This window comes from Aquarana catesbeiana, linkage group LG05 (genome assembly GCF_042186555.1).
Source record: "Aquarana catesbeiana isolate 2022-GZ linkage group LG05, ASM4218655v1, whole genome shotgun sequence".
Classification (NCBI taxonomy): domain Eukaryota; kingdom Metazoa; phylum Chordata; class Amphibia; order Anura; family Ranidae; genus Aquarana; species Aquarana catesbeiana.
Genome location: NC_133328.1, coordinates 255,598,041 through 255,622,838, shown reverse-complemented (window position 1 = coordinate 255,622,838; position 24,798 = coordinate 255,598,041). Strand labels below are relative to the sequence as shown.

The 24,798-nt window shown below is 42.5% G+C and overlaps 1 protein-coding gene across 4 annotated transcripts in view; it reads right to left on the bottom strand.

The window, feature by feature from the left end:
- The window catches only part of RECK (reversion inducing cysteine rich protein with kazal motifs), a 1,099,858-nt gene that overhangs the window by 334,645 nt on the left and 740,415 nt on the right, over nt 1-24,798 (bottom strand). For 2 of the 4 annotated variants that reach the window (XM_073630723.1, XM_073630721.1), the window contains exon 14: nt 15,726-15,914. In XM_073630723.1, the coding sequence (XP_073486824.1) occupies nt 15,726-15,914 (189 nt within the window). The remainder of the gene's footprint in view (nt 1-15,725; nt 15,915-24,798) is intronic. The other 2 variants (XM_073630722.1, XM_073630724.1) reach the window with 1 other exon arrangement.

The following is a 24,798-nucleotide window of genomic DNA, read 5'->3' as shown; positions in this document are numbered from 1 at the left end:
CCAATCGTATCCAGGGTCACCCGGAGGACGACTTCATTGTCATTGAAGTGCATGAACCGCAAGATCTGCTTGTATCGTGCCCTGGCCATGGAGGCAGAGAGCACGGTGAATTGGGTCAGTGGACCAATATGACCGCAACTCACTCTTTTTAGTTATGCCCATGAGGAGGGATAGGCCCAGAAAGGTCTTAAATGAGGAAACGTAATAGGTTTGCGATCTCTGGCAAGGGTCAAATGGGGATTAGCGGCAATGAATTGACCAGCATACAAATTGCTTTGGTCCGCAATAGATCTATAGAGATCTTCTGTGAAAAAACAGCAAATAAAAATCAAGTGACGTAAAATCAACTGTTTCCACCTGAATTCTGGGTTGGCCAGTGAATGGGGGAAGTACGGGTGCTGCAGAAGTTGTGGGCTCCCAATTAGGATTGGCAAATGCAACAGGAAGGGCACTATGGGCTCGACAGGTCTGTCTTTGTCTTCTTGGTGGCTGCGGGACACTAGTTGTGCTAGCCACCACACCAACTCGCCATGTCACCACATGTTACTGCAGTGCTGGTTTGACTACGACCAGGGTATACTAGGCCGCTGGTGCTTGCCAGTTCACCAGAAGGATGAGTGGCACTAGTACTGGCTCTCTGCTCCATACGAGATCCCTGCGGTTCCTGCACCTCAACGACAGCAGAACGGGGTCGGGTACGCCTGACCTTGGTACTGACCACAACTCCATCATCAGAGCTATCTGTCAGGGTGCCGCTGCTGTCTACAGGATCGTATTCTGAGCCTGAATCTGACAGATGAGTAACTTCCTCTTCACTATCTGTCATGCTCAGAAACGTGTAGGCCTCTTCACTACTGTACCTTCGATTTGACATTTTGGTCTCTAAATTTACTGGTACAGTAGTGAGACTCACAGGAAAAAGAGCTCCTGACTGTCAGCGACTGATTCAAACGCTACCAAAAAAACTGTTAGCATTCGCAGGGATCAGGCCTGACTCTGTGAATGCTGCAGTTATGTGTGTTGTGTTTTTGTAAGTGACAGTGATCAATTGATACTGCACTTGGGTGGGCTGGGCTGGGCGGAGGGGCTAAACGCAGGTGCTAGCAGGTATCTGGGCTGATCCCGCTAACACTGCATTTTTGGGAACCCTAAACTGCTGGGGACACTAGTATAGATCTGATCAGATCAGATATTGATCCGTTCAGACACTATACTACTAAGGGAGGTGTATGGTGCGTGCGTGGGTGTTAGCGCTACTGGCACTAATCTGACGCTGCCTGGGGCAACGCAGACCTGACACTAAAACCTAACTGGTATCACCCGCCGGGTGAACAGGGGGTTAAACCTTTATTAGGATATATACGGCGGGTGCCCTGATGCTATAAATAACAAACTAACCAGTGTCACCCGTAACATTAATACGGTGATCACTGGTGATGGGGGAATCAGGGGGTTAAAACCTTTATTAGATAATATATGGGGGTACCTGACGCTATAAAAACCTGACAGTGAAAATAATCAACTAACTAGCGTCACCCGTGACACAAATACGGCGATTGATTAGTGACACTGGTGACAGGGGGTGAAAGGGTTAACTGGGGGGCGATTAAGGGGTTAAACCTTTATTAGGGGGGTTTAGGGGGGTAACCTAGACCTAACGGGGCCTATTACTAACTGCCCTAACACTTATTTCAGTCACAAATGACACCAATGCAGTGATCAGTGAAAAATCTGAAAACTGCAATTGGTGACACAGTGACAGGAAGTGAAGGGGTTAAACTGGGGGCAATCGGGGGTTGGCAAGTGTACCTGTGTGTTGTGCAACTCACGGTTAGATGTTATCTCTCCTCTCACTGGAATTGAAAAGACCCCATGAGGAGAGATGACATCACTCCCTCCTGTCTGTGTTTACACTTACACAGACGGGAAAATTACCATTTGTTAGGAGCGATCACTAGGTCCAGACCATAAATCATTGGTCTGGCCATGGGGACTGATCGGTCCTCTAACGAATCCGACCGCCACGGGCACGGGGGGGAAGGGACATACAGGTACGCCCATTTGCCCACCCGTGCCATTCTGCCGACGTACATCGGTGTGCGGCGGTCGGCAACTGGTTAAATATAGTACCGGGGGGGTTCCCCCGTTAGAATGTCTGTGAAGTGGCGCATCTGTATCGTGTATAGAACCTGCTGCAAACTGACATTTACTGTATAAAGAGAGAAAAAATTACATTTAAATAGATTTTTCCTGCAAGCTTTTTTTATTTTGTAACAACGGCTTGGGAAACCAGTCTGTATGATGAGGCCACAATTTAGTGCATTCGGAAGAAGATTCGAGATATTTTGGATAAATTCTGGTGTCTCTTTGGCAGGCTTTGGATAGAAAAAAATGTTTGCACATCAGGCCACATCAGTACACTCAGGCCAAGATTAAAATTTTTTTTGGATAAAGTCTGGTGTCTCATTCGCAGACTTTGGATAGAACAGGTGTGGAAAAAATTGGGCTTTGGGTGTTGGTGATGCCTTCACATTGTAACCCTATAGAGGTACTCTTGATGAAAACAAGATGGCCTTGCTGTAAAAAATTTTACTTTGATGCCCCTGTCAAACAGGCGCAGAAAAATTGGTCTTTGAGTATTAATTGTGCCCATGAAACCTATACCAAAAAATTACTTTAAGATTTAAAATCAACACCCACAAACCTAGGCAGCCTAGACAGTCTTGCAGATTCGAAATCCCAATAACACTTAACCACTTCAATACCAGGCACTTAGACACCTTCCCGCCCAGGCCAATTTTCAGCTTTCAGCACTGACGCAATTTGAATGACAATTGTGCGGTCACACAACACTGTACCCAAACAATTTTTTTATCATTTTGTTCCCACAAATAGAGCTTTCTTTTGGTGGTATTTGATCACCTCTGCGGTTTTTATTTTTTGCGCAACAAATAAGAAAAGACCGAAAATTTTGAAAAAAACGTTTTTCTTAGTTTCTGTTAAAAATGTTTGGAAATAAGTATGTTTTCTTCAATGATGGGCACTGATATGGCTGCACTGAAGGGCACTGATATGGCGGCACTGATGGGCACAGATGAGGTGGCACCAATGAGGTAGCACTGATGAGTTGGCACTGACGGGCACTGATAGGCGGCACTGATGGGCACTGATAGGTGACACTGGTATGCGGCACCGATGGGCACTCATAGGCAGCACTGGGCATTTGTAGGTGGCATTGATGGGTACTTATGGGTGGCACTGATGGGTACTTATTGGTGGCACTGATGGGTGGCACGGATGGGCACTGATGGGCATGGATGGGCACTGACAGGTGGCACCGATGGACACTGATGGGTGGCACTGATGACACTGATTGATGGCACTGATGCCCCTAAGGGTGGCATTGCTGGGCATCAGTGCTATATAATGGTGCCAATCAGTGCCCATTTGTGGGCACTGATTGGCACAGATTGGGCATTGAAGGACTCGGAAATAGCATATATGAAACACAATTAAGGTCACAGAAAAAAAAAAAAAAGGGGGTAAAAATATGTCCAAATAGTGAAAAAATTTGAGTAAATGGATATTCAGTCCAGATAGAAGCCCTGAAGGACTCGGAAATAGCATATATAAAACACAATTAAGGTCACAGAAAAAAACAAAAAGGGGGGTAAAAATAAGTCCAAATAGTGAAAAAATGTGAGTGAATGGATATTCAGTCCAGACAGAAGGGGGAGAGGAGTCCAACCAAAGATGTACGGATAAAAATAATTCAATCACAAAACACCAGCATGTGAGGGGATCCACCACCGTGTGTATTATGCGCTTACCAGATGGCAAGCTTTAGTAAGCTTGTACAGCAACCTGATGGTCAATACAGGAACCGTCACACTACGGCTTTCAATGAAGGACCAGGACTCACACCACGGCTTCCAATGAGGGACCAGGACTCAAAAAAAGGCAGCTCAATCCAACCCGACATTCAATAGGCAGGACCCAGAAATATAAAACAACGGCTCTCCATAGTGTGAAATCGTTAAGACCAAGATTTAATGTAAATAAAGATTGCACTTACATGTGAACCAGAGATAAAAGCATATAATAGTCGGAACGGGTGTCCTGCAGCCGGCCGGCTAATGGACACCCGTTCAGGACGAGGTACGGGATCTACTGTGATGACGTCAGGGCGTCTACCATCCGACGTACGTTTCGTCTCACGAAGACATTCATCTGCATTGAGCTGCCTTATTTTGAGTCCTGGTCCCTCATTGGAAGCCGTGGTGTGAGTCCTGGTCCTTCATTGAAAGCCGTGTGTGTTCCTGTATTGACCATCAGGTTGCTGTACAAGCTTACTAAAGTTTGCCATCTGGTAAGCGCATAATACACACAGTGGTGGATCCCCTCACATGCTGGTGTTTTGTGATTGAATTATTTTTATCCGTACATCTTTGGTTGGACTCCTTTCCCCCTTCTGTCTGGACTGAATATCCATTTACTCACATTTTTTTCTGTGACCTTAATTGTGTTTTATATATGCTATTTCCGAGTCCTTCAGGGCTTCTATCTGGACTGAATATCCTTTTACTCACATTTTTTCACTATTTGGACATATTTTTACCCCCCTCCCTATTTTTTTTAGGTGACCTTAATTGTGTTTCATATGTGCTATTTCCGAGTCCTTCAGGGCTTTTTTGTTTACAAATATATCACTCTATATGCTTGTTCACTTATTTTTAGCGCTGCTCACGTTTTATAATATTTACTGTTTTGTGTATATCCCACTTATTTTGAGCTGCTGCTTTATATTTCACCAGGTAGCGTGGGATAATATTTTTTATTTTCACAGATTGGGCATTGACTGGGCACATTGGGCACATGTGGATGGCCATGGGGTACATACCTGGCCATCCACATGTTGCCCCTCTCCCTGGTTGTCCTAGTGGCGATCCCTGGTGGTCCATTGTGGTGATCTGAGGGGGGCTGCGCTGATAAACAATCAGCACAGACCCCCCTGTCAGGAGAGCCACCGATCGGCTCTCCTCTACTCGCGTCTGTTAGACGCAAGTGAGGAAAAAAATGTAGGAAATGAATCAGCGCGAAATAGTAAATAATAAGAACAGCAGCTGTACACCAGGGTCAAAATTCAAATCCCTCAGTAAACACAACAAATCAGAAAGTGCAGCGCTAGTAAATAAGTGGGATGAGAGGACTAAAAGCACAATACATTCCACCACAGTGTGTGTGTAATCAGTCCAAATATCCAATCCACAAGAATCTTCAAAGTGTGGAGAAATGCATGCTTGCAAAAACGGTGATTCCAGGAGCCCACCACCACGGTAACAATTGGCCTCTCACCTGATGTAATGGACCCTTAGATTATAGAGGGTCACAAACGCCTTTATCATAAACCAATGAATATGCAGCACATCAGTCAAGGACCAGGTACAGGAACTCCAATACGGCCATATGAAATAAAAATGGCAAAAGGATAGTGCTCTCCGTTTGGTAAAAGCTTTATTTTAAGAAGTAAAATCGAAACACTCACGTATGTAGTACTTGGTACAGGCAAAACGAAGATCCACCGATCTTCCAAACAGCTTAGCAGATGCGCAGTGGCCGCGGGTGACGTCACGACGTTCCTCGTTCTGGACGCGTTGTGTCCCAGTGGGCGGGGACTTCATCAGCAGATGAGGGACGTCGTGGGCACCCGCGCTATATGCTAGGTACGTAGCCATTGCAACAGTACACTAAGCGTGAAAGACCTCAAGCTCACCCGGAAGTCAATCCGGATGTGACACCTGAATGAGAATAAATGAGTGAACGGAAATTTCACCCTTATACATCTGCAAATAAGATCAATCCTGAGCAGGACAAATGCACTAATCCCAAACAGGGATATGTACAAGCCCAAGATATAAAACATCAAAATTAATTCCATATAATATAAAAAATTAATTTAAAATAGTGTAAATACAATTACACAACAATTAATTTAAAATAAAATGAAGATAAAAATATGAGTCATCCGCGGCCACTGTCATCAAATAAAATACATAAAAAGTCAAATACATAAAAAATCAACTGAAGGACACTTAACGGTCTGATATAAAGCAATTCGTGTCAAAATCCACGTTTAACCCTTCAGGGCAAAGAGCCCTGGTTTCGAAAATCCAATATGATTCTCGTTTGCTCAATTGCCTTATGAAATCCCCCCCCCTCCAGTGTCTCGTGACCCTCTCTATACCCCAGAATCTTAGACATTTGGGATTCTGATGGTGATGTAGTTTGAAGTGTCTGGAGACATTGTGGGATTTCAGGCGTTTTTTAATGTTGTTAACATGCTCAGCGAGCCTCACATGTAGGGGTCTGGATGTCCTCCCAATATACTGGAGCCCGCAACCGCACTCCAGCATATACACGACCCCTGCCGTCTCACAAGTGATTAGCTGTTTAATTTCATACTCCTTACCCGTGGCAGAGGCTAGGAATTTTTTCCTTCTCTTAATATTCCCCTTGGCATGTTTACACGGGATGCATTTACCGCATGCATAGAAGCCACCCAAAAAGGAAAATAACCTATCCGAGGAGGGTACAGGGGGGTTCAGAACACTGGGGGCTAATCGGTCTCTTAATGATGGAGCCTTCTTGTAAATAAACTGAGGGCGATCAGGGAGCACTGGGCCTAAGACTTTATCCTGTTTCAAGATGGGCCAGTTCTTGAGTACTATTTTCTCAAATGTGCGATACTGCACATTATAATCAAGCACCATCTTGAAATTTTGATTATTTCCACCAGTCTCCCTGACAGTGTCAGAGACCAGGGTACCTCTGTCGAGACCTTTAACTCGAGTGATCTCCTCCTCAAGTTTGGATCGATCGTATCCTTTTTGTTCAAACCTGGTTGTTAGAATATGTGATTGTGTCATAAAATCCTCATCAGAGGTACAATTTCTACGCAGCCTGATGTACTGCCCCCTGGGGATATTGCACAACCACGAATAGTGGTGGCAACTTCCCAGGGGGATGTACGAGTTGCGGTCAGTGGGTTTGAAATAATTAGTCATAGTGAAACGGTTTTGTGTAATGTTAATAATCAAATCCAAAAACACAACCTTTTCCTGGTCGATCGTCCAAGTCAAGACGATGTTTTTATGATTATTATTGAGAGTATTAATAAACATGTCAAGTTTATCCCTATTGCCTCTCCATATCAGGATAAGGTTGTCAATAAAGCGACGGTAACAAATGAGCTCAGGGGGTCTGTTGGATTTTATGACACAATCACAGTTTATTTACAAGAAGGCTCAAAATTTCAAGATGGTGCTTGATTATAATGTGCAGTATCGCACATTTGAGAAAATAGTACTCAAGAACAGGCCCATCTTGAAACAGGATAAAGTCTTAGGCCCAGTGCTCCCTGATCGCCCTCAGTTTATTTACAAGAAGGCTCCATCATTAAGAGACTGATTAGCCCCCAGTGTTCTGAACCCCCCTGTACCCTCCTCGGATAGGTTATTTTCCTTTTTGAGTGGCTTCTATGCATGCGGTAAATGCATCCCGTGTAAACATGGGCATATGGAAAAATGCAGCGCATGTACAAATGAATATAGGTCTTTAAAATGGTGAAACAGTCAAGAAATAACTAATTGACCACAGGTGCCTTGAAACACAAACGTCCATAGATGGATGTAAATGTCCAACCGCACAGGAGGTATAAGTACTCCAAGGGGTGGTGATGGTCTGATGGTTGTCAGAAAACACCTGGCATCATACAGCGACTTCCCAACTGAGAAACCGGGTCCCAATGGGTCATTCAGAGAAAGTGCAAAAAAGCCTCTTACCAGATCCTGTGGATTCCCATGTCAGCGACAGGGAATCGCATGCGCAGTTTGTCACAAATGACGTGAAATGGGAGCTCAGGAATCGCCAATCTCTTGGATTGTGGTCTGTATGGATCTCGGCCGGCAACCGGATGGGTCCTCACAACGAACCGTCCTCACACCGAACCGTCCCAGCGTGCATCAGAAGTTTCACAAACGGTCCCCCGAAAGGAGCAGTTGGAGGGACTGGATCTCATGCGGTAAATGTGGAAACAAAAAGAATGTGCCTCCACATGGTGCAGATAAAAAAGGGTGTTTTTATTGACAAAAACGACCATACACAAATAAAAGCGTGATCACGGTGGATAAAAACAAATGGGCAACAAAGAGAGTGGTGTATGTACCCGACGCGTTTTGACCTAGGGGTCTTCAACAGGCCCCTGTTGAAGACCCCTAGGTCGAAACGCGTCGGGTACATACACCACTCTCTTTGTTGCCCATTTGTTTTTATCCACCGTGATCACGCTTTTATTTGTGTATGGTCGTTTTTGTCAATAAAAACACCCTTTTTTATCTGCACCATGTGGAGGCACATTCTTTTTGTTTCCACATTTACCGCATGAGATCCAGTCCCTCCAACTGCTCCTTTCGGGGGACCGTTTGTGAAACTTCTGATGCACGCTGGGACGGTTGGGTGTGAGGACGGTTCGTTGTGAGGACCCATCCGGTTGCCAGCCGAGATCCATACAGACCACAATCCAAGAGATTGGCGATTCCTGAGCTCCCATTTCACGTCATTTGTGACAAAATGCGCATGCGATTCCCTGTCGCTGACATGGGAATCCACAGGATCTGGTAAGAGGCTTTTTTGCACTTTCTCTGAATGACCCATTGGGACCCGGTTTCTCAGTTGGGAAGTCGCTGTATGATGCCAGGTGTTTTCTGACAACCATCAGACCATCACCACCCCTTGGAGTACTTATACCTCCTGTGCGGTTGGACATTTACATCCATCTATGGACGTTTGTGTTTCAAGGCACCTGTGGTCAATTAGTTATTTCTTGACTGTTTCACCATTTTAAAGACCTATATTCATTTGTACATGCGCTGCATTTTTCCATATGCCTATTTTGTTGTTCTTGTCAAACTGTATGCAGCAGCTTTCATTCATTTTACTGGTTAGCGCGGTGTTTTCTATTTACCTCTCCCGTGTAAACATGCCAAGGGGAATATTAAGAAAAGGAAAAAATTCCTAGCCTCTGCCACGGGTAAGGAGTATGAAATTAAACAGCTAATCACTTGTGAGACGGCAGGGGTCGTGTATATGCTGGAGTGCGGTTGCGGGCTCCAGTATATTGGGAGGACATCCAGACCCCTACATGTGAGGCTCGCTGAGCATGTTAACAACATTAAAAAAGGCCTGAAATCCCACAATGTCTCCAGACACTTCAAACTACATCACCATCAGAATCCCAAAAGTCTAAGATTCTGGGGTATAGAGAGGGTCACGAGACACTGGAGGGGGGGGGGGAATTTCATAAGGCAATTGAGCAAACGAGAATCATATTGGATTTTCGAAACCAGGGCTCTTTGCCCTGAAGGGTTAAACGTGGATTTTGACACGAATTGCTTTATATCAGACCGTTAAGTGTCCTTCAGTTGATTTTTTATGTATTTGATTTTTTATGTATTTTATTTGATGACAGTGGCCGCGGATGACTCATATTTTTATCTTCATTTTATTTTAAATTAATTGTTGTGTAATTGTATTTACACTATTTTAAATTAATTTTTTATATTATATGGAATTAATTTTGATGTTTTATATCTTGGGCTTGTACATATCCCTGTTTGGGATTAGTGCATTTGTCCTGCTCAGGATTGATCTTATTTGCAGATGTATAAGGGTGAAATTTCCGTTCACTCATTTATTCTCATTCAGGTGTCACATCCGGATTGACTTCCGGGTGAGCTTGAGGTCTTTCACGCTTAGTGTACTGTTGCCATGGCTACGTACCTAGCATATAGCGCGGGTGCCCACGACGTCCCTCATCTGCTGATGAAGTCCCCGCCCACTGGGACGCAACGCGTCCAGAACGAGGAACGTCGTGATGTCACCCGCGGCCACTGCGCATCTGCTAAGCTGTTTGGAAGATCGGTGGATCTTCGTTTTGCCTGTACCAAGTACTACATATGTGAGTGTTTCGATTTTACTTCTTAAAATAAAGCTTTTACCAAACGGAGAGCACTATCCTTTTGCCATTTTTATTTCATATGGCCGTATTGGAGTTCCTGTACCTGGTCCTTGACTGATGTGCTGCATATTCATTGGTTTATGATAAAGGCGTTTGTGACCCTCTATAATCTAAGGGTCCATTACATCAGGTGAGAGGCCAATTGTTACCGTGGTGGTGGGCTCCTGGAATCACCGTTTTTGCAAGCATGCATTTCTCCACAAGATTCTTGTGGATTGGATATTTGGACTGATTACACACACTGTGGTGGAATGTATTGTGCTTTTAGTCCTCTCGTCCCACTTATTTACTAGCGCTGCACTTTCTGATTTGCAAGTGAGGAAAAGCCGATCAACGGCTCTTACTATTGACATCGGGATCAGCTGTGATTGGACACGGCTGATCACGTGGTAAAGAGCCTCCGCCGGAGGCTCTTTACCAAGATCGGTGTAGCGGTGTGTCAGACTGACACACCGATCCACCGATCCCCGTGACGCGCGCCCCCGCGGGCGCGCAGCGGCATGTTATCCTGCTGGACGTCATATGACGCCCAGTCAGGATAACTGAACCACCGCCCGGCCGTCATATGCTATGGACCGGGCGGGAAGTGGTTAATCAGCAAAATCGGCATCAGGGGCTTGATAGCTGCTGCTAATCCAGGATTGATTCATTTTGACAAATGTCAGCTGGTCAACGAAGTCTGTAGACAGACACGCTCTTTTATCTGTCACAAAACCTTCGACAGCACTGATCACCCGTTCTGAAAGCACACTGAGTGCAGGGCAGCCCAGCACCTCAATTGCATACTGGGTTTTGTTTAGTGGTCTATTCTCATGACCCAGAAACCCGGTGGATCGTCTACTGGAAAGCTCTCCATGTCTGTTTTCGCCCCTAGAAAATCTTCCACCATTTGATGCAGATGCTACCGATGGGATCTTGATGCTGACAGTCTTGGGTGCCGAGGACTTAAAAAAATGCATCACTGTTGCGGCCCCCTTCTCCACCGCTCCTCCTTGGACCAACAGAAGCCTCAAAACTAGCTTTTCCATGAGACTGTAACCTACTGAGTCTGGAAAGGCGGTACATAAACTCCTCTTTAAGGTGTCCTCAGGACATTCCATCCTGTGCTCCCTCTGCGAGGGCAGGATAATTTCCGAAACTATCCCCTTGTAACAGTGGTCAAGGAGGGTTGCCAACTAATAAAGATCCTTCTCCTTTATGCCACTAATTCTCGGGTCCTTTTGCAGGCTCTGACGAATAAGGGAGCCCATGCACAGCAAGTTTGCGAAGGCATGAGAAGCAGAGTCCTCTCGGTCACTGAGGATTACAGTATCTGGAACTGCCTCCTCCCAGCCACATATAATCAAAGGGGTGAACAGCACTGATCAGAAGACATAAATAGGACCCTCAGAGACAGTAAAAAGTAAAAACTTTTTATTATTGTTAAAAAATAATAAAATGTTCACCAAGGCATACAGCAGTCAATTGATGGTCATGCAGAGACTTGGGTTACAAAAACTGACAGTACCTGGAGGCTGGAGCCACATGGATGACACAGGGGCTTAGGGAAACTCAGCACAAAGCCATTGGACAAAGAACACAGGAGCACCGCTGGTGGGGGGACCATCCAGGACCATAAGGCCAGGGGTCCGATGAAGAGGGAACCAAACTGCAGGCACAGGAACTGTTGGGGCCAGTATAAAGCGGCCACTCGCACCGTGTACGAAGCCCGGAAGTGAAGTCACAGCCTGGCGGAAGCCAGACAAGGGAATCCAAAGAGTATGGGCAAACCCTGCTGCTGAGGCCAATTAGGAACTGCCGATACCAAGGGGGCAGAGAGAGTCACACATTGCCGACTGGAGACACTACATGTTTTAGGGACACGCCCCTTCTTCAGGTTATCCTCCCAGCCACATACTACTCTCAAGGTTTCTGGAGACTGAAAACCATCTCTTAAGTTTTGACGTATGTCTTCCTCTGCCTCAATGCCTCCAAAACTTCTAGAATCCTCCTCCCTCTCCTCTTGTGTGTTCTGTGGCGTCACAATAATGGTGTCTGCATAAAGCGGGCCTTGAGAGGAAAGGAAGTCCTCCTCTTCCTCCCACTGCTCTGCCATGTTCTTAATGCCACGCAGAGTATGATCCAGCAGGAACGTAAGAGGGATTGTGTCACTGATGCATACATTTTCAAGGCTCACCATCCTTGTTGCCTCCTCAAATGATGACCGTACAGTGCATGCATCCTTTATCAGCAGCCATTGCTGTAGGGAAAAAAATCTGAGATGCCCTGATGCCCTGAGCCTGTCCTTGTGCCATACGCACACAGGTACTCGTTGACGGCCCTCTGCTGCATGTGCAGCCTCTGCAGCATTGTCAAAGTTGAGTTCCACCTGGTGGGCATGTTGTGACATCTGTGTATGACCACCTGAAATGGCTACAGACTCTTCTGGCCTGCCTTAGAAGATCTTGCAAATCCGGGTACCTGTTTACGATACACCACACCATCAAATTGAGGACATGTGGCAGGCATATTAGTGCCATTATCGCACACCACCATTCCTGGCTCAAGCTTCCATGTGGCTCCTGTCCCCTAGACAGACCAGCTGAAACACTGCATGGCATCTTTTAGCCTGACTCATTGAATGGCCCCTTGAACGCTTAGGGGTACTGGTGGATCATAGGACAATTTAGCAGAGGAGGGCATGAAGGAGGAGGAGGAGAAGGGGTGGAGCTTACAGATCTCGCATCATCACCAACAGCTGTATGGAGATGTGGCGACAAAACAAGCTCCAGCACTGAGCCCTGACCATGCTTGCTGGACCACGCATCAGCAGGAAGGTGGACCTTGCGGCTGGCTGCCTTACGATGCTAAAATAATGCATTCCACGTGATGGTACAGAGCTGGAATGGCCTTAAGTGTAAAGAAATAGTGACTGGAAACCTGCCATTGTGGAACAGCACATTCTGCAAATTCACAGAAGGGAGCAGAATCCACCAGACGGAAAGGCAGGAGTTGTAAAGCCAGCAATTTGGACAAGCTGGAATTTAGACGATGGACATGAGGGTGGCAGGGAGTGTTTTTTTTTTTCTTCGATGCAGCAGCTAGGGCAGAGAAATGTGCCTGCTATACTCTACAGCTGGTGGTGTGCTGCTGGCAGATGTGTTGCAAGGACCCCTACTCATTCACATGGGGGGGAGGGATGTGGGTGCCTCCTTGTTAAAGGGGGCTTCCAGATTCTGATAATTCACCCCCCGCACCCTCATAACCATCAGACCAGGGTTGTGGAGAAAAGATGCTTTGGGGGGAAGCAGAGCCCCCCTGGCCCAAAACACCACCCCATGTTGAGGGCATGTGGCCTAGTATAGTTCAGGAGGGAGGGGGCCACTCGCTCGCCCCCACTTTTTTTGGCCTGCTGTGTTGCATGCTCGGATAAGGGTCTGGAATTGATTTTTTCAATTTTGGCGTGGGGTTCCCCTTATAATCCATACCAGACCCAAAGGGCCTGGTATGGATTGGGGGGGGGGGGGGCTCACCCTGTTTTGTTCAGCATTTTTCATTATAGGCATTCTTTTGTTTACATTTCAGCTGGCAGCAGGGAAACCCATTGACAGCTGATGAGTCATTGGTTTTTCAGAACGCAGCGGGTGGCTTCCTGGTCCGCTCCTTAACTACCAGCTATTCTTTCACACAGAATTCAAATTGGTTGATCATTTTTCGACTGATCCGGATCAATCTGAAAAATGTGTAATTTGTTAGAAAATTAATAAACAATATTAAACTAAACTTAACTAAGTCCAAAACAAATCAACAAAACAAAATTAGTGACATAACGAATCTATCTGAAACAAAACAAAAATTGTTTTCCGTTCTGCACATGTCTAGTCACCTTTACTGCCCCCAACATTCTGTTACTGTACTGTAAACAACTAGCAGTTCTGTTAGGCTTCATGTACACATGCTGCTGGTAAACGGACATTTAGGAGCAGTTGGGCATTTTTTCAGCTGCCCCTGAACACTCCTCTATGTTATCTTATCAGTACATGTACACAGGGTCGTTTATAGTCATTTATAGTTGTTTCTAGGCAGTTGAGTTTAGAAGCATTTGAAATGCCAAATGCCTGTAACAGCTTGTAAACACGTGTTTCGTTTACAGGGGTTTTTAATAGTGATACATTTTTGACTATTTAAAAAAATATAAACACGGCAAAACGGACATTTTTAAACGTTGTTTACTATCTGTCAAGTTAAATCGTTCAGGGGAGGTTGTAAAACGTCCCGTGTACATTAAGCCTTACTCTGTCAAGCACATTTATTGTTACTGTTGATGACATTGCATTTTCACTTTATCTGTTGCTGCTGTATTGGATTAATACATAAATACAGTATACAATATCAAAAAATTAGTGTAGCGCTAGAGAGCTGTACCAGCTAGAAGGAAAAATCCAAGGAATCGATCTTGGTACAACTAAAAATAATGTGAGGTGACACAAAATAACCTATAATTACAGTGTTATGTAGCAATGTGAACTGTACAGACAAATACATAGAATTAAATGGTGAAATATAAATCTAAACACGAACATGTGACAATGTCCACACGGATGAGAAAAATGGGATAGGAAAGTTCTTTCTCCTCAGTCTCCTGCTGGAGTTGAAACGTCTGCTCAAAATGGACTGTTGAACATACTGATGGGTATAACACACAAATTCTTAAATGGGAGGTAGGGTACTTTTACCAAATAAGATTGACGCACATACCATACGGCAGTGCATCAAATGGGCACGTAATGCTGGATTCCTGATGGTATACGGATGCCGGACTGGAAAATACCAATATGTCTCCGACTCCAGGCCACTCACTGATTGGTTTACGGCTCCAGGGCTCTCAGCGACCAGACCAATCCAGGAAACTATTTCAGCAGGAAGGTAAACATCAATACCCAAATATAAAATTCAAGAAGAAAGGGAGCTCCATATGGCGCAGGTCAACCAAAAAATGGTTTATTCAGATAAAAAACATCTTACAATGAAATGCAGGATATAAAATAAATTGTGATCACGAAAAGTTAAAAAGCAATGTGGGAAGCAGGCGGTGCTGGCCCAACACGTTTTGACTACAAAGTCAGGATATCAGGATATGCCCCAGTGGAAGACTTTGTAGTCGAAACTCCAGCAAGAGATTGAGCAGAAATAACTTTTCTATCCCATTTTTCTCATCCGTGTGGACATTGTCACATGTTCGTGTTTAGATTTATGTTTCACCATTTCATTCTATTTATTTGTCTGTACAGTTCACATTGCTACATAGCACTGTAATTATAGGTTATTTTGTGTCACCTCACATTATTTTTAGTTGTACCAAGATCGATTCCTTGGATTTTTCCTTCTATCTGGTACAGCTCTCTAGCGTTACACTAATTTTTTGATATTGTGCACTGGGACTTTGTTTGAGTGTTAGCTGCTTTTCTTATTTCATTTTATTTATTTTTTTTTGGTTTAGCGCAGTATTTTCCCCTCTCCCCATATATACAGTATATACTGTACACACACACACACACTATACAGTATATACACATACATACACACACACATACACACAGTATATTCACATAGATATACAGTGTACACACACAGTAAATTTGCCAAGATTTTGTCAATTGGCTGTACATACACATACTTTTGCTCTGTCCTCCAACAATGCATGACTTCTGTAGGTCGACACAATTCAGTTCCATGCAGTTTTCAAGAGTTCCACTTTGCCCACAAGTACATATTTTATAACAGCCTACTTCTCCTGATGGTACTTGAATGAGAGTTCCCTGCCGTACAAGAAAGTCAGATGCTTCTCCCAGTTTGCAGCCTATTGAAATTAGAGATACAAAAATAACACAATTATATATAGGTAAGTATATTTGTGAAAAAGTAGACATATATGACATTCCTATATTGCAGTTAATAAATGTATTCCAGTGGCTTTCAGTCCTATCACAGGTTTGCAGGCTGCAAATCCACCCAATATTAACCATAATACTTCCCCCAAATACAATTAACATGAATAAATGAAAAAACACACTAATACAATAATATGGCATGAAATGGCCAGGGCACTTTATTGGTTTAATTATAAATATTAACAAAACATTCACCAAGAAATCATTTTCTTATTGAAAACACATCTCCATAAATTAAATGTATATAAACCATGTTTGCTCAGCCGACAGAACTCAAGCAGAAATATTCTTATCAGAATTTTCAAAACGTTCCCTCTAGAAATCCAAGGTTATAAGAAAACACATAAAGTACCTGCGACAGGGTGGGAGGAACGGGAGCTCTTTTGCCAGACGCTGACCGAGTGCCAAATTTCTTAATCTCTCAACTCCTTGTATATGATCCCGGGAAATTCCAGAAAGACCCATGAATTCCCATTTACTGAAATAACACCTCAGCTCTTACATTCCAAATATTTAAAGGGGCAGTAAACCAAAATGTACCACACCATCAAATGTTAGTTTAAAACAGAAAGCAGGGGGCAGCTGCAATCCCACGAAGGCAGGCCCAAAGTGTTGTACCTCCCTTTTAACATTTTCAAATATCAATACATTTATACAGCAGGAATCTTTCATTGTAGTTCAACCACCTGATACAAACATAATATAACTGTAGATCAAACATATTTGGATAAATCAAGCCAATACCATTATAATACAGGTTAAATGTTAAATTGCGATTGATATAATAAAGGAATAGTGGTTGATCACTTAAAAAGTGAATGTTCACTTTGCAAAGTTAATGTTAGTAAATAAAACAGTGTTTACTTTGAATATCCAATCATGTTCTAGCAATTTTTTGTTTAAATTTTCCTTGTAAATCGATTCACCTTATTTTCCAATATTTACTTTGCCCAAAACTCATGAAAAGCTAAAAGGAATGCAAACGTACATAGGAGAAAACATCATTAGGCAGGTTAAAGTGATTATAAAGCATTCAATTTTTTAAAAATTAAAATAATAAACATGTCATATTTACCTGCTCTGTGCAATGCTTTCACACAGAGCAGCCCTGATCCTCTTCTTTTGGGGTTCCCTGTCAGCGCTCCTGGCTCCTGCCCTCAAGGTGCCTTCTATGGGGCACTCTAGAGACACAGAAAGTAAAACTCGGCTCTGCCCCCCACCTCATCACAGAATTTGATTGACAGCAGTGGGAGCCAATGACTCCCGCAGCTATCAATGTGCCCAGTGAGGAGGGACAGAGCCGCTACTCTCATGCACAATGTTGGATCGAGATCGGGCTCAGGTAAATATAGGAGGTAGAGCTGGGGTGGGTCCTCTGGCACAGAAAGTTAGAACAGAATTCATAGACTGCACTAAGGTAAAAAAAAACTTAAGGCTTTAGAACCTCTTTAACATTGAAGTGATTGTAAACGATTATCTTGTAAAACAACCCATTCCGTTTAAAGAAATAGAAATAGAGATGAAAATTTTTTTATAAAAAGGTAGAACATGTTGTATAGATATATAAAAAAAACATTATAAATACCTTTTTTCCCTTTCTTATAAGTGATCACATTCCCTCTGTTCTCAGCTGCATAAGGGCATTTGGGTGTAGATCGTTGTGAGTTGAGGTGTTTTACACAATTGATGCAATATAGTTGTAAAAATTGCACCTTCAATTTTTTTTCCACTGCAGGATATGAGATTGGTTTTAATGCTTAAGTAGCCCATAAATGACTTTCCTTCCACATTCCCCCATCACCACAGTCAGTGTTGGATGAACTTGACTAATGAAAAATGTATTAATTAATTAAAATCTAATTCCGACTAACACTTTTTACTAAGTTAGAGCAACAGGTTTTTTTCTATCTTTTGGGGTAAAGGCTTTACATAAATGAATAAAAGCTGGCCATTGTAAAGATTCCTTGTACTATTAAATGGTTTGTCTTAACCCTATAACTTCTACTTTTGCTGGACAGCCTGGTCTGTTGTAGGAGGTTGAAAAATACCAGACTTGCTGGCCGGATCATCAGGTGAAAAGAAAGGAAAAAACCTAAGAAGGAAACCTAGAAAATTAATGCAGTCACTACATCTAAGAATTGGTAAGCCACAATATAATAGGAGGCAGGTGTAACATCACGCTGGGAGGGGCCAGGTGCCATCTTGCTAAACTGACAGATCTACACTGTGTATTTGCATGCTGTGAAAAGACATTTGTATGTGTCTCTGTGTATTGTGAGTGTTATTTTTTAGTAAAAAGTCACTGGCAATACTACCCTATTGGATCTTCTTTGCATATATCTCGCTTTTGGCCACCTTGATTATTTTAAGGGGTCTACCACATCAGATGAAGAGACACCCGACTGGGGGCTGGGCTTTCATGGTGGAAGATTTCTGTTACTGTAGAATATTTACTTTTACTTGTGGCACATAAACTGGGGTGGTGTTTTTTTGGACACATAATCTAATTGGATGATATAATGTATGGGACTATTCTCACTTTTTTTTTTTTACAACCTAATTGGACAAATTATAGCATTGTACTTATATTAAGGAGCGCTGCACTTTTAGTAGGTATACATTTATTGATATTTTTTTTTTAACAAGGGAAATACATTTATTGATATTAGTGTGGAGTAATAGCTGCTCTTTCACAGTTTTTATTATTTATTTTTTATGGTAGTTTTATAAATAATAGCAGGGGCTTTTGTACTAAATTATTTGCAAAATAACACATTTTTGTTTTATAGGTCTCTTATCAATTTAAGACCATAAGTTTTTATTATGACCTGTCTGGACCACTGAGAAATGTTAGAGCAGATTCCCCTTTATGGGGACCATCGGGAATGACAAAAAGATGGTTTGCCTTGCTGATGGAAGCAGTGGTTGAAAGGTAAATCCACACAGCACAGACTACATCCAGTCAGGGAAGAGACTGAAAACAATGTCTTGATTCAGGAGAAAAGTAGAAACTATCTTAGAAAAAAGTAGGCCCTAGGCCTCAAGACAACGTTATCCTTGTGTAAGACCAGGTAGGGGTTTATAGGATAAGGCTGCCAGCTCAGAAACACACTTTAAAAAAAGAGGTAAAAGAAGAATATCCCTGATGTGTTCAAAAACTGGGCCAGGGCAAAATACTGATCCAGACCTGACTGGAGAAAGGTCAGGATATGGCCAGGATACTTACCTATATATAATTGTGTTATTTTTTATCTCTAATTCCGATAGGCTGCAAACTGGAAGAAGCATCTCTAGCTATGAGAGTGTTCTCTCCTCCAATGATCAGTTTTGTCCTGACACACCCCACCCACACAGCCTTACACTGGGAAGATCAGTGTGCTGCTGTTTCTCCTCCCCTAGCTTTTATACAGCCGAGAACAGAGGGAATGTGATCACATTTAAAAAAAGAGGAAAGGGCAATTTATAAATATATTATATACACACACACAAATGTTTTGCCTTTCATTTCTATTTTAAACTGAATGGGTTGTTTTACAAGGTGAGGGTTTACAATCACTTTAAATCTAACTACTTCTAGCCACTCCAAGACCAGGATACATAAATAGCTTCACTGACAGCCCGATTTAATGCTACTTTTGCAAATGAAAATTCAGACGACCAAATTCCCTGTGTCAACAAGGTGTCTAGGTCTAGGACTCCCCCAAGCCCTTCAGGCTGGCATCCCTTGTTGGGGTGTTCCAAGAGCGTGGATTGAAGGATTTCCCCAACTCCAGAGCCGGAATTTTGAGCCACCAGGCTAGGAACATCTGGTAACCGGTGTCAGGTGAATCAGTTAATTTAGAGAACTGGCATGAAATTTGCCCCACAGCAACATCAGGTTGTGATATAAGAGCTGGGAGTAGATCTGAGCAAATGGGCTTTCCCAAAGAAGACTGTCATCAAGCCTAGAGCTCTTTAACATAATTGCAAAATGTGACAGCTCTTGGACCAGTGAATCTGAGCAAAGATTTAGAAGTTTTTGTTCATTCAGCTGTTCCCTCTATAGGAGATTGTTCAGGTATCCCAGAATGGGAATGCACTGGGAGCAGAGCAAGGTTGGTACTGGTGCCAATACTTTAGTAAACACTCCAGGTGTGGAAGTCAGATTAAATTATAGGAATATTAACTAGTAGTTTTTGCATGCCCACAGCAAAACAGAGTTAATGCTGATGTCCTGGAAAGATGGAGACATGCAAATATGCATCCTAGATATCTACAGAGACTAGAATGTTTCCTTGATGGAGATGACAAACTTGGTGAATTCCATGTAAAATTTTTGGACACAAAGACATTTAAAGTGACACTAACCCTCTTACTTGCATTTGTTTAGAACAAGCAGTACACATTAGTTGTGGTTATGGGCACTGCTCTATGCACACCACAAAACCCATAGTACATAGTCCCTAGTTCATCTTGGGAGCAAGCAAGAGAGGGTGGCTTTTTCCTCCATGCAATGGGACCATAGAGAACAAACATAGCCACCCTCTAAGGAACTTGGAGATTTAAAAGAGGATGAGGACAACAGAAGGTACTTTTTGAGTTAAGGATATAGAATTGAATAGATTTTCTTTTTTTAAACCAGAGTTTAATGTCACTTTAAGGCCTTTTGGGGGGGCGTGTCCGGCCGGCAGAGGAAATGGCCGCATAGCTGAGAGCTCCCGCTGCCTCACACTAATCTCAGCTACACAGCGCAATACATTATAAGATGTAACAGCGCTCAAGTCCGTGGATATAGCTGTAAAATAACAAACAAAAGTATCTAAATATATATCTCTTTCTATCTGTAGGATGATAGGTCAAATATTCTATAGAGAGGGTAAACAATGGTCCATAAGAATAGTCCAGAAAAAAAGGGTCTATAATATGTGAATCATCCATAGTGTGGATGGATGAATGTGGGAGCCAGGGAGATCTGTGCAGCCGAGATACCAAGGGCAGCTTCCTGTAGAGTGAAGTCAGCTCTCCATGTGTACATAAAAAATCCAGAAAGAAAGCTCCTCTTAAGTATCATAGGTTTATTGTAGTATTAAAAGCATATAAAAGCACTTACATTAAAATTGACGAATGGCAGCTTCCATAGAGAACTAAACCCAGTGTGTGTCATAGACTCCAATAGTGTAGGGCTGATGTATGCCGGGCGGATGGCCGCGGACCTCCGCTCGGGAATGCCTACTGTGTAAGCGGTGAGGTGAGAGAGTCACTTCCGCGTTCCAACAGGTCACATGGGTGATGACGTCACTCGGGTCGTTCAGATTCGCTGGGGATCACTACGCGTTTCTGAGCATGCGCGAAGCTCGTAACGAGCATGCGCGCTCCTTTGTCAAGTGTATTGAGGACAGCAAACCAGGAAGCTTAAATAGCATACACCCCTTGGCTAGTGACTCCTTCCAAAAGAACTGTCAATAGCCACAAGATCACGAAAGTTAAATCCATCTTCACGTTAAAATGGACATATCCAGTCCAAGAGGACACAAGAGTTTCCAAAGGCCAGGGACTTTCTATATTATATATTTTTTTTTTCTATTTTTGGTATAATTCCTTGTAATTTTGGTGCCATACCATATGGACCTTATTGAAGATATAGAATTTCATAAATACGAGACGTTGGATACGTTATATACTATCTTACCCCCTGACTTATTTTGTAATTCATCCAAACTCAATCGTCCTGATAGATATACCCTCTGTGGTAAATTTAAGAAACTAGAAAGACTTAGCCACACAGCTAACACCCACTGGTGGGATCAATTTTTTCTTAATAAATATGTAAAAGAAAAAATTTCCCCCAGAGGTCTTAGGATTTTAAAAACTTGTTCTTTTCTAGATACCGCTCACAATACAGAATGGGAAAATTTAGCAGAATTCTGTACCACCAAATGGTTAGGAGTAATTTTCAGTCAGAGGAACCTTAAATACAGTGAGACGGTACATCAGATACAGATGTTGACATCAGAAATCACCTCCTTTAACCTCAAAATTCCTCCGACCTGGCTAGAGACGCTCAAAAAGAACACTAAAACTAAAGAAAACAACCTATTGAAAACTAAGATAGGGAAATTCCATAGAGATTTAGACGATTATAGACTAAATAAAATATTTTCTTGGAAATTAAATGACAAAATACCTGCCTTAATGTCTCTGACACCTCACCCCACCAAATATTTTCCCAATATCAAAGGCGATAATGTTCCTTATCTATCCTCTCAGATGGCCTCTGCTAGTGGTATATATAATAATAATAAAACATCCATTCCACGTAGATTTTCAGAAAAGAATAATACATAAAAAAAAATAAAAAATAAAAAATCTTCCACCTCTAATGGAGCCTCTACACCTGGTTCCAAACTTCGGCCCCACTCATCCAAACCCCCTACATCACTAAAACATGATATCATACAGATGAATAAACCATTAATCAACAAAAAGGATGCTTCTCCTACTACCTCTCAGTTTCCTCCACCCTCGAATGGTTCATCCTTGGTCTCAACTTCTACATCTGCAGATGGTCAAAACTCTGTAACTACATCACTCACCATTGGGGTGGCTACTCCTCCTCCCTCTTCTAATAGTGACAATGTACTCACATCCTCAGCTCCAGATATACATACCATTCATTCCATTAAATCTACCCTTCTGTTAGGAGATTTTCAGAGTGGTGAAATAGCTTCACACTCAGAGGCCCTCATTTTTCCCTCTCCTTTTTTAGAGAAAGGCCTACACCACAAACAACGCCAAAAAAGAAAACACATAGACGAGGATGCAGAGGAGGACGTAACAAACCTAAAATCCAACACAAAACAACAGAAACGATAAAATTGTTCAACTTATCTTCACATACATTATCTTCAGATGAAATTTCTTTACTCAGTAAAGGACTCACTTTTTCACCTACTACACTACCCAATTCCTTTCTTCTGTTCAAAGACCTCAATAAATTTATCAGGAACCTCACCCTTAAAAGATTTTTTAATATTCAATCTACTAAGAATAGACTCTTTGAGAGCACCCCCAATATGATTTCACCCGCAGTTACTTCCAGTGAGAATACTTGTGAAATATCTGATAGCTCCATCAGTGTTTATGATTCGGACTCAGAATTAGACCCTTTAGCTATAGATATGGATCTAGAATTACTCACTCAACACCCTGATCATTCACCTCCAGTTAAACACACCAATTTTAAACCAAAATCAGTATTTTATCCCACAAGATCTAAGGGACCTTATATCGAGACCTTTTATAGAGTAGTATATTCTGAATTACAAAAATTGTGTGAACATACTGACAACACACATAAATATCGTCCCCACAATCTCACCTCTGGAGAAAAGGCTGCACTCCACTCCCTTTCCAACAACTCTGAGATTATCATCAAATCAGCAGACAAGGGGGGTGGAATTGTGATTATAGATCGAACATTCTATATCATGGAAGCATCTAGACTATTGTCGGATCGCATAACATACAAAAAACTCTCCTCTGATCCCTTGCCTCGGTTCAAAGTTGAAGCAGAAATTTTGATCAATTCTGCATTATCAGATGGTGTTATTACTAAAAATGAAGCCTCCTTTTTAAAAAAAGAATTTTATAACACACCTTATTTTTATTATCTGCCTAAGATACATAAAAATCCCTCTCACCCCCCGGTCGACCTATTGTAGCTTCGATGGACAGCATAACTAGCGTTTTTTCCCAATATGTTGACTCATTTTTACAGCCCCTGGCACAGAATCTCCCATCATATATCCGAGACTCCATACACCTCATGGAACTGCTGGCTCCCTATAGATGGCAAGATAGCTATTCTTGGCTTTCCTTGGACGTAAACTCTCTGTATACGTCCATCCCTCACCAGATAGGCCTAATGGCGGTACAACATTTTCTGTCCCTTGATTCCTGTATTAATGGCAAACAGGCCGTTTTCATTTCTGAAGCTACTTTATTTTGTTTGAATCACAATTATTTTCATTTTAATGATGAATTCTACCTATAGACCCATGGTACAGCTATGGGAACCAATTTTGCCCCTTCTTATGCCAATCTGACCATGGGTCTGTGGGAGGATAAACACATATGGAATAATAACCCTTTTTCTCGACATATGATTTTCTTTGGCAGATTTATAGATGACATCATTGTCATCTGGGATGGCCCACCATCCTCAATAGAGAGTTTTGTCTCCCATTGTAATGCTAACGATCTCGGTCTGTCATTTACATCTGAACACAGCAAGGAGAGCCTTCCTTTTTTGGATCTAGAACTACTTCACGATCAGAATTCCATCTTTTCTCGCAATTATACTAAACCTACAGCGGGAAATTCTTATCTACATTATAACAGTTGTCACCACCCACAATGGGTAAATAACATACCAAAGGGCCAATATTGTAGATTAAGGCAAAATTGCACTAGGGATTCCGATTACATCACTCAGAGTATTCATCTTAAAAATAAATTTCTCGAAAAGGGGTTTCCTGAAACACTGGTTGACCAAGCGCATGCCACCTATCTCTCTGGAAAAAAACCCAAAACTTCCAAACAGACTGATCATGGCACTGTTCGCTTCATCACCAGATACCATAACAAGCACAGAAAGATGGAATCTATATTCCAAAAACATTGGAAAATCCTTAAACAGGATCCCTTCCTCAACAATGACCTTGGCGACAAACCAAAGGTCACCTACAGAAGGGCCCCAACACTAAAAAACAAACTAGCACCTAGTAGATTTAAAACTATCAAACCAGAGAGTAC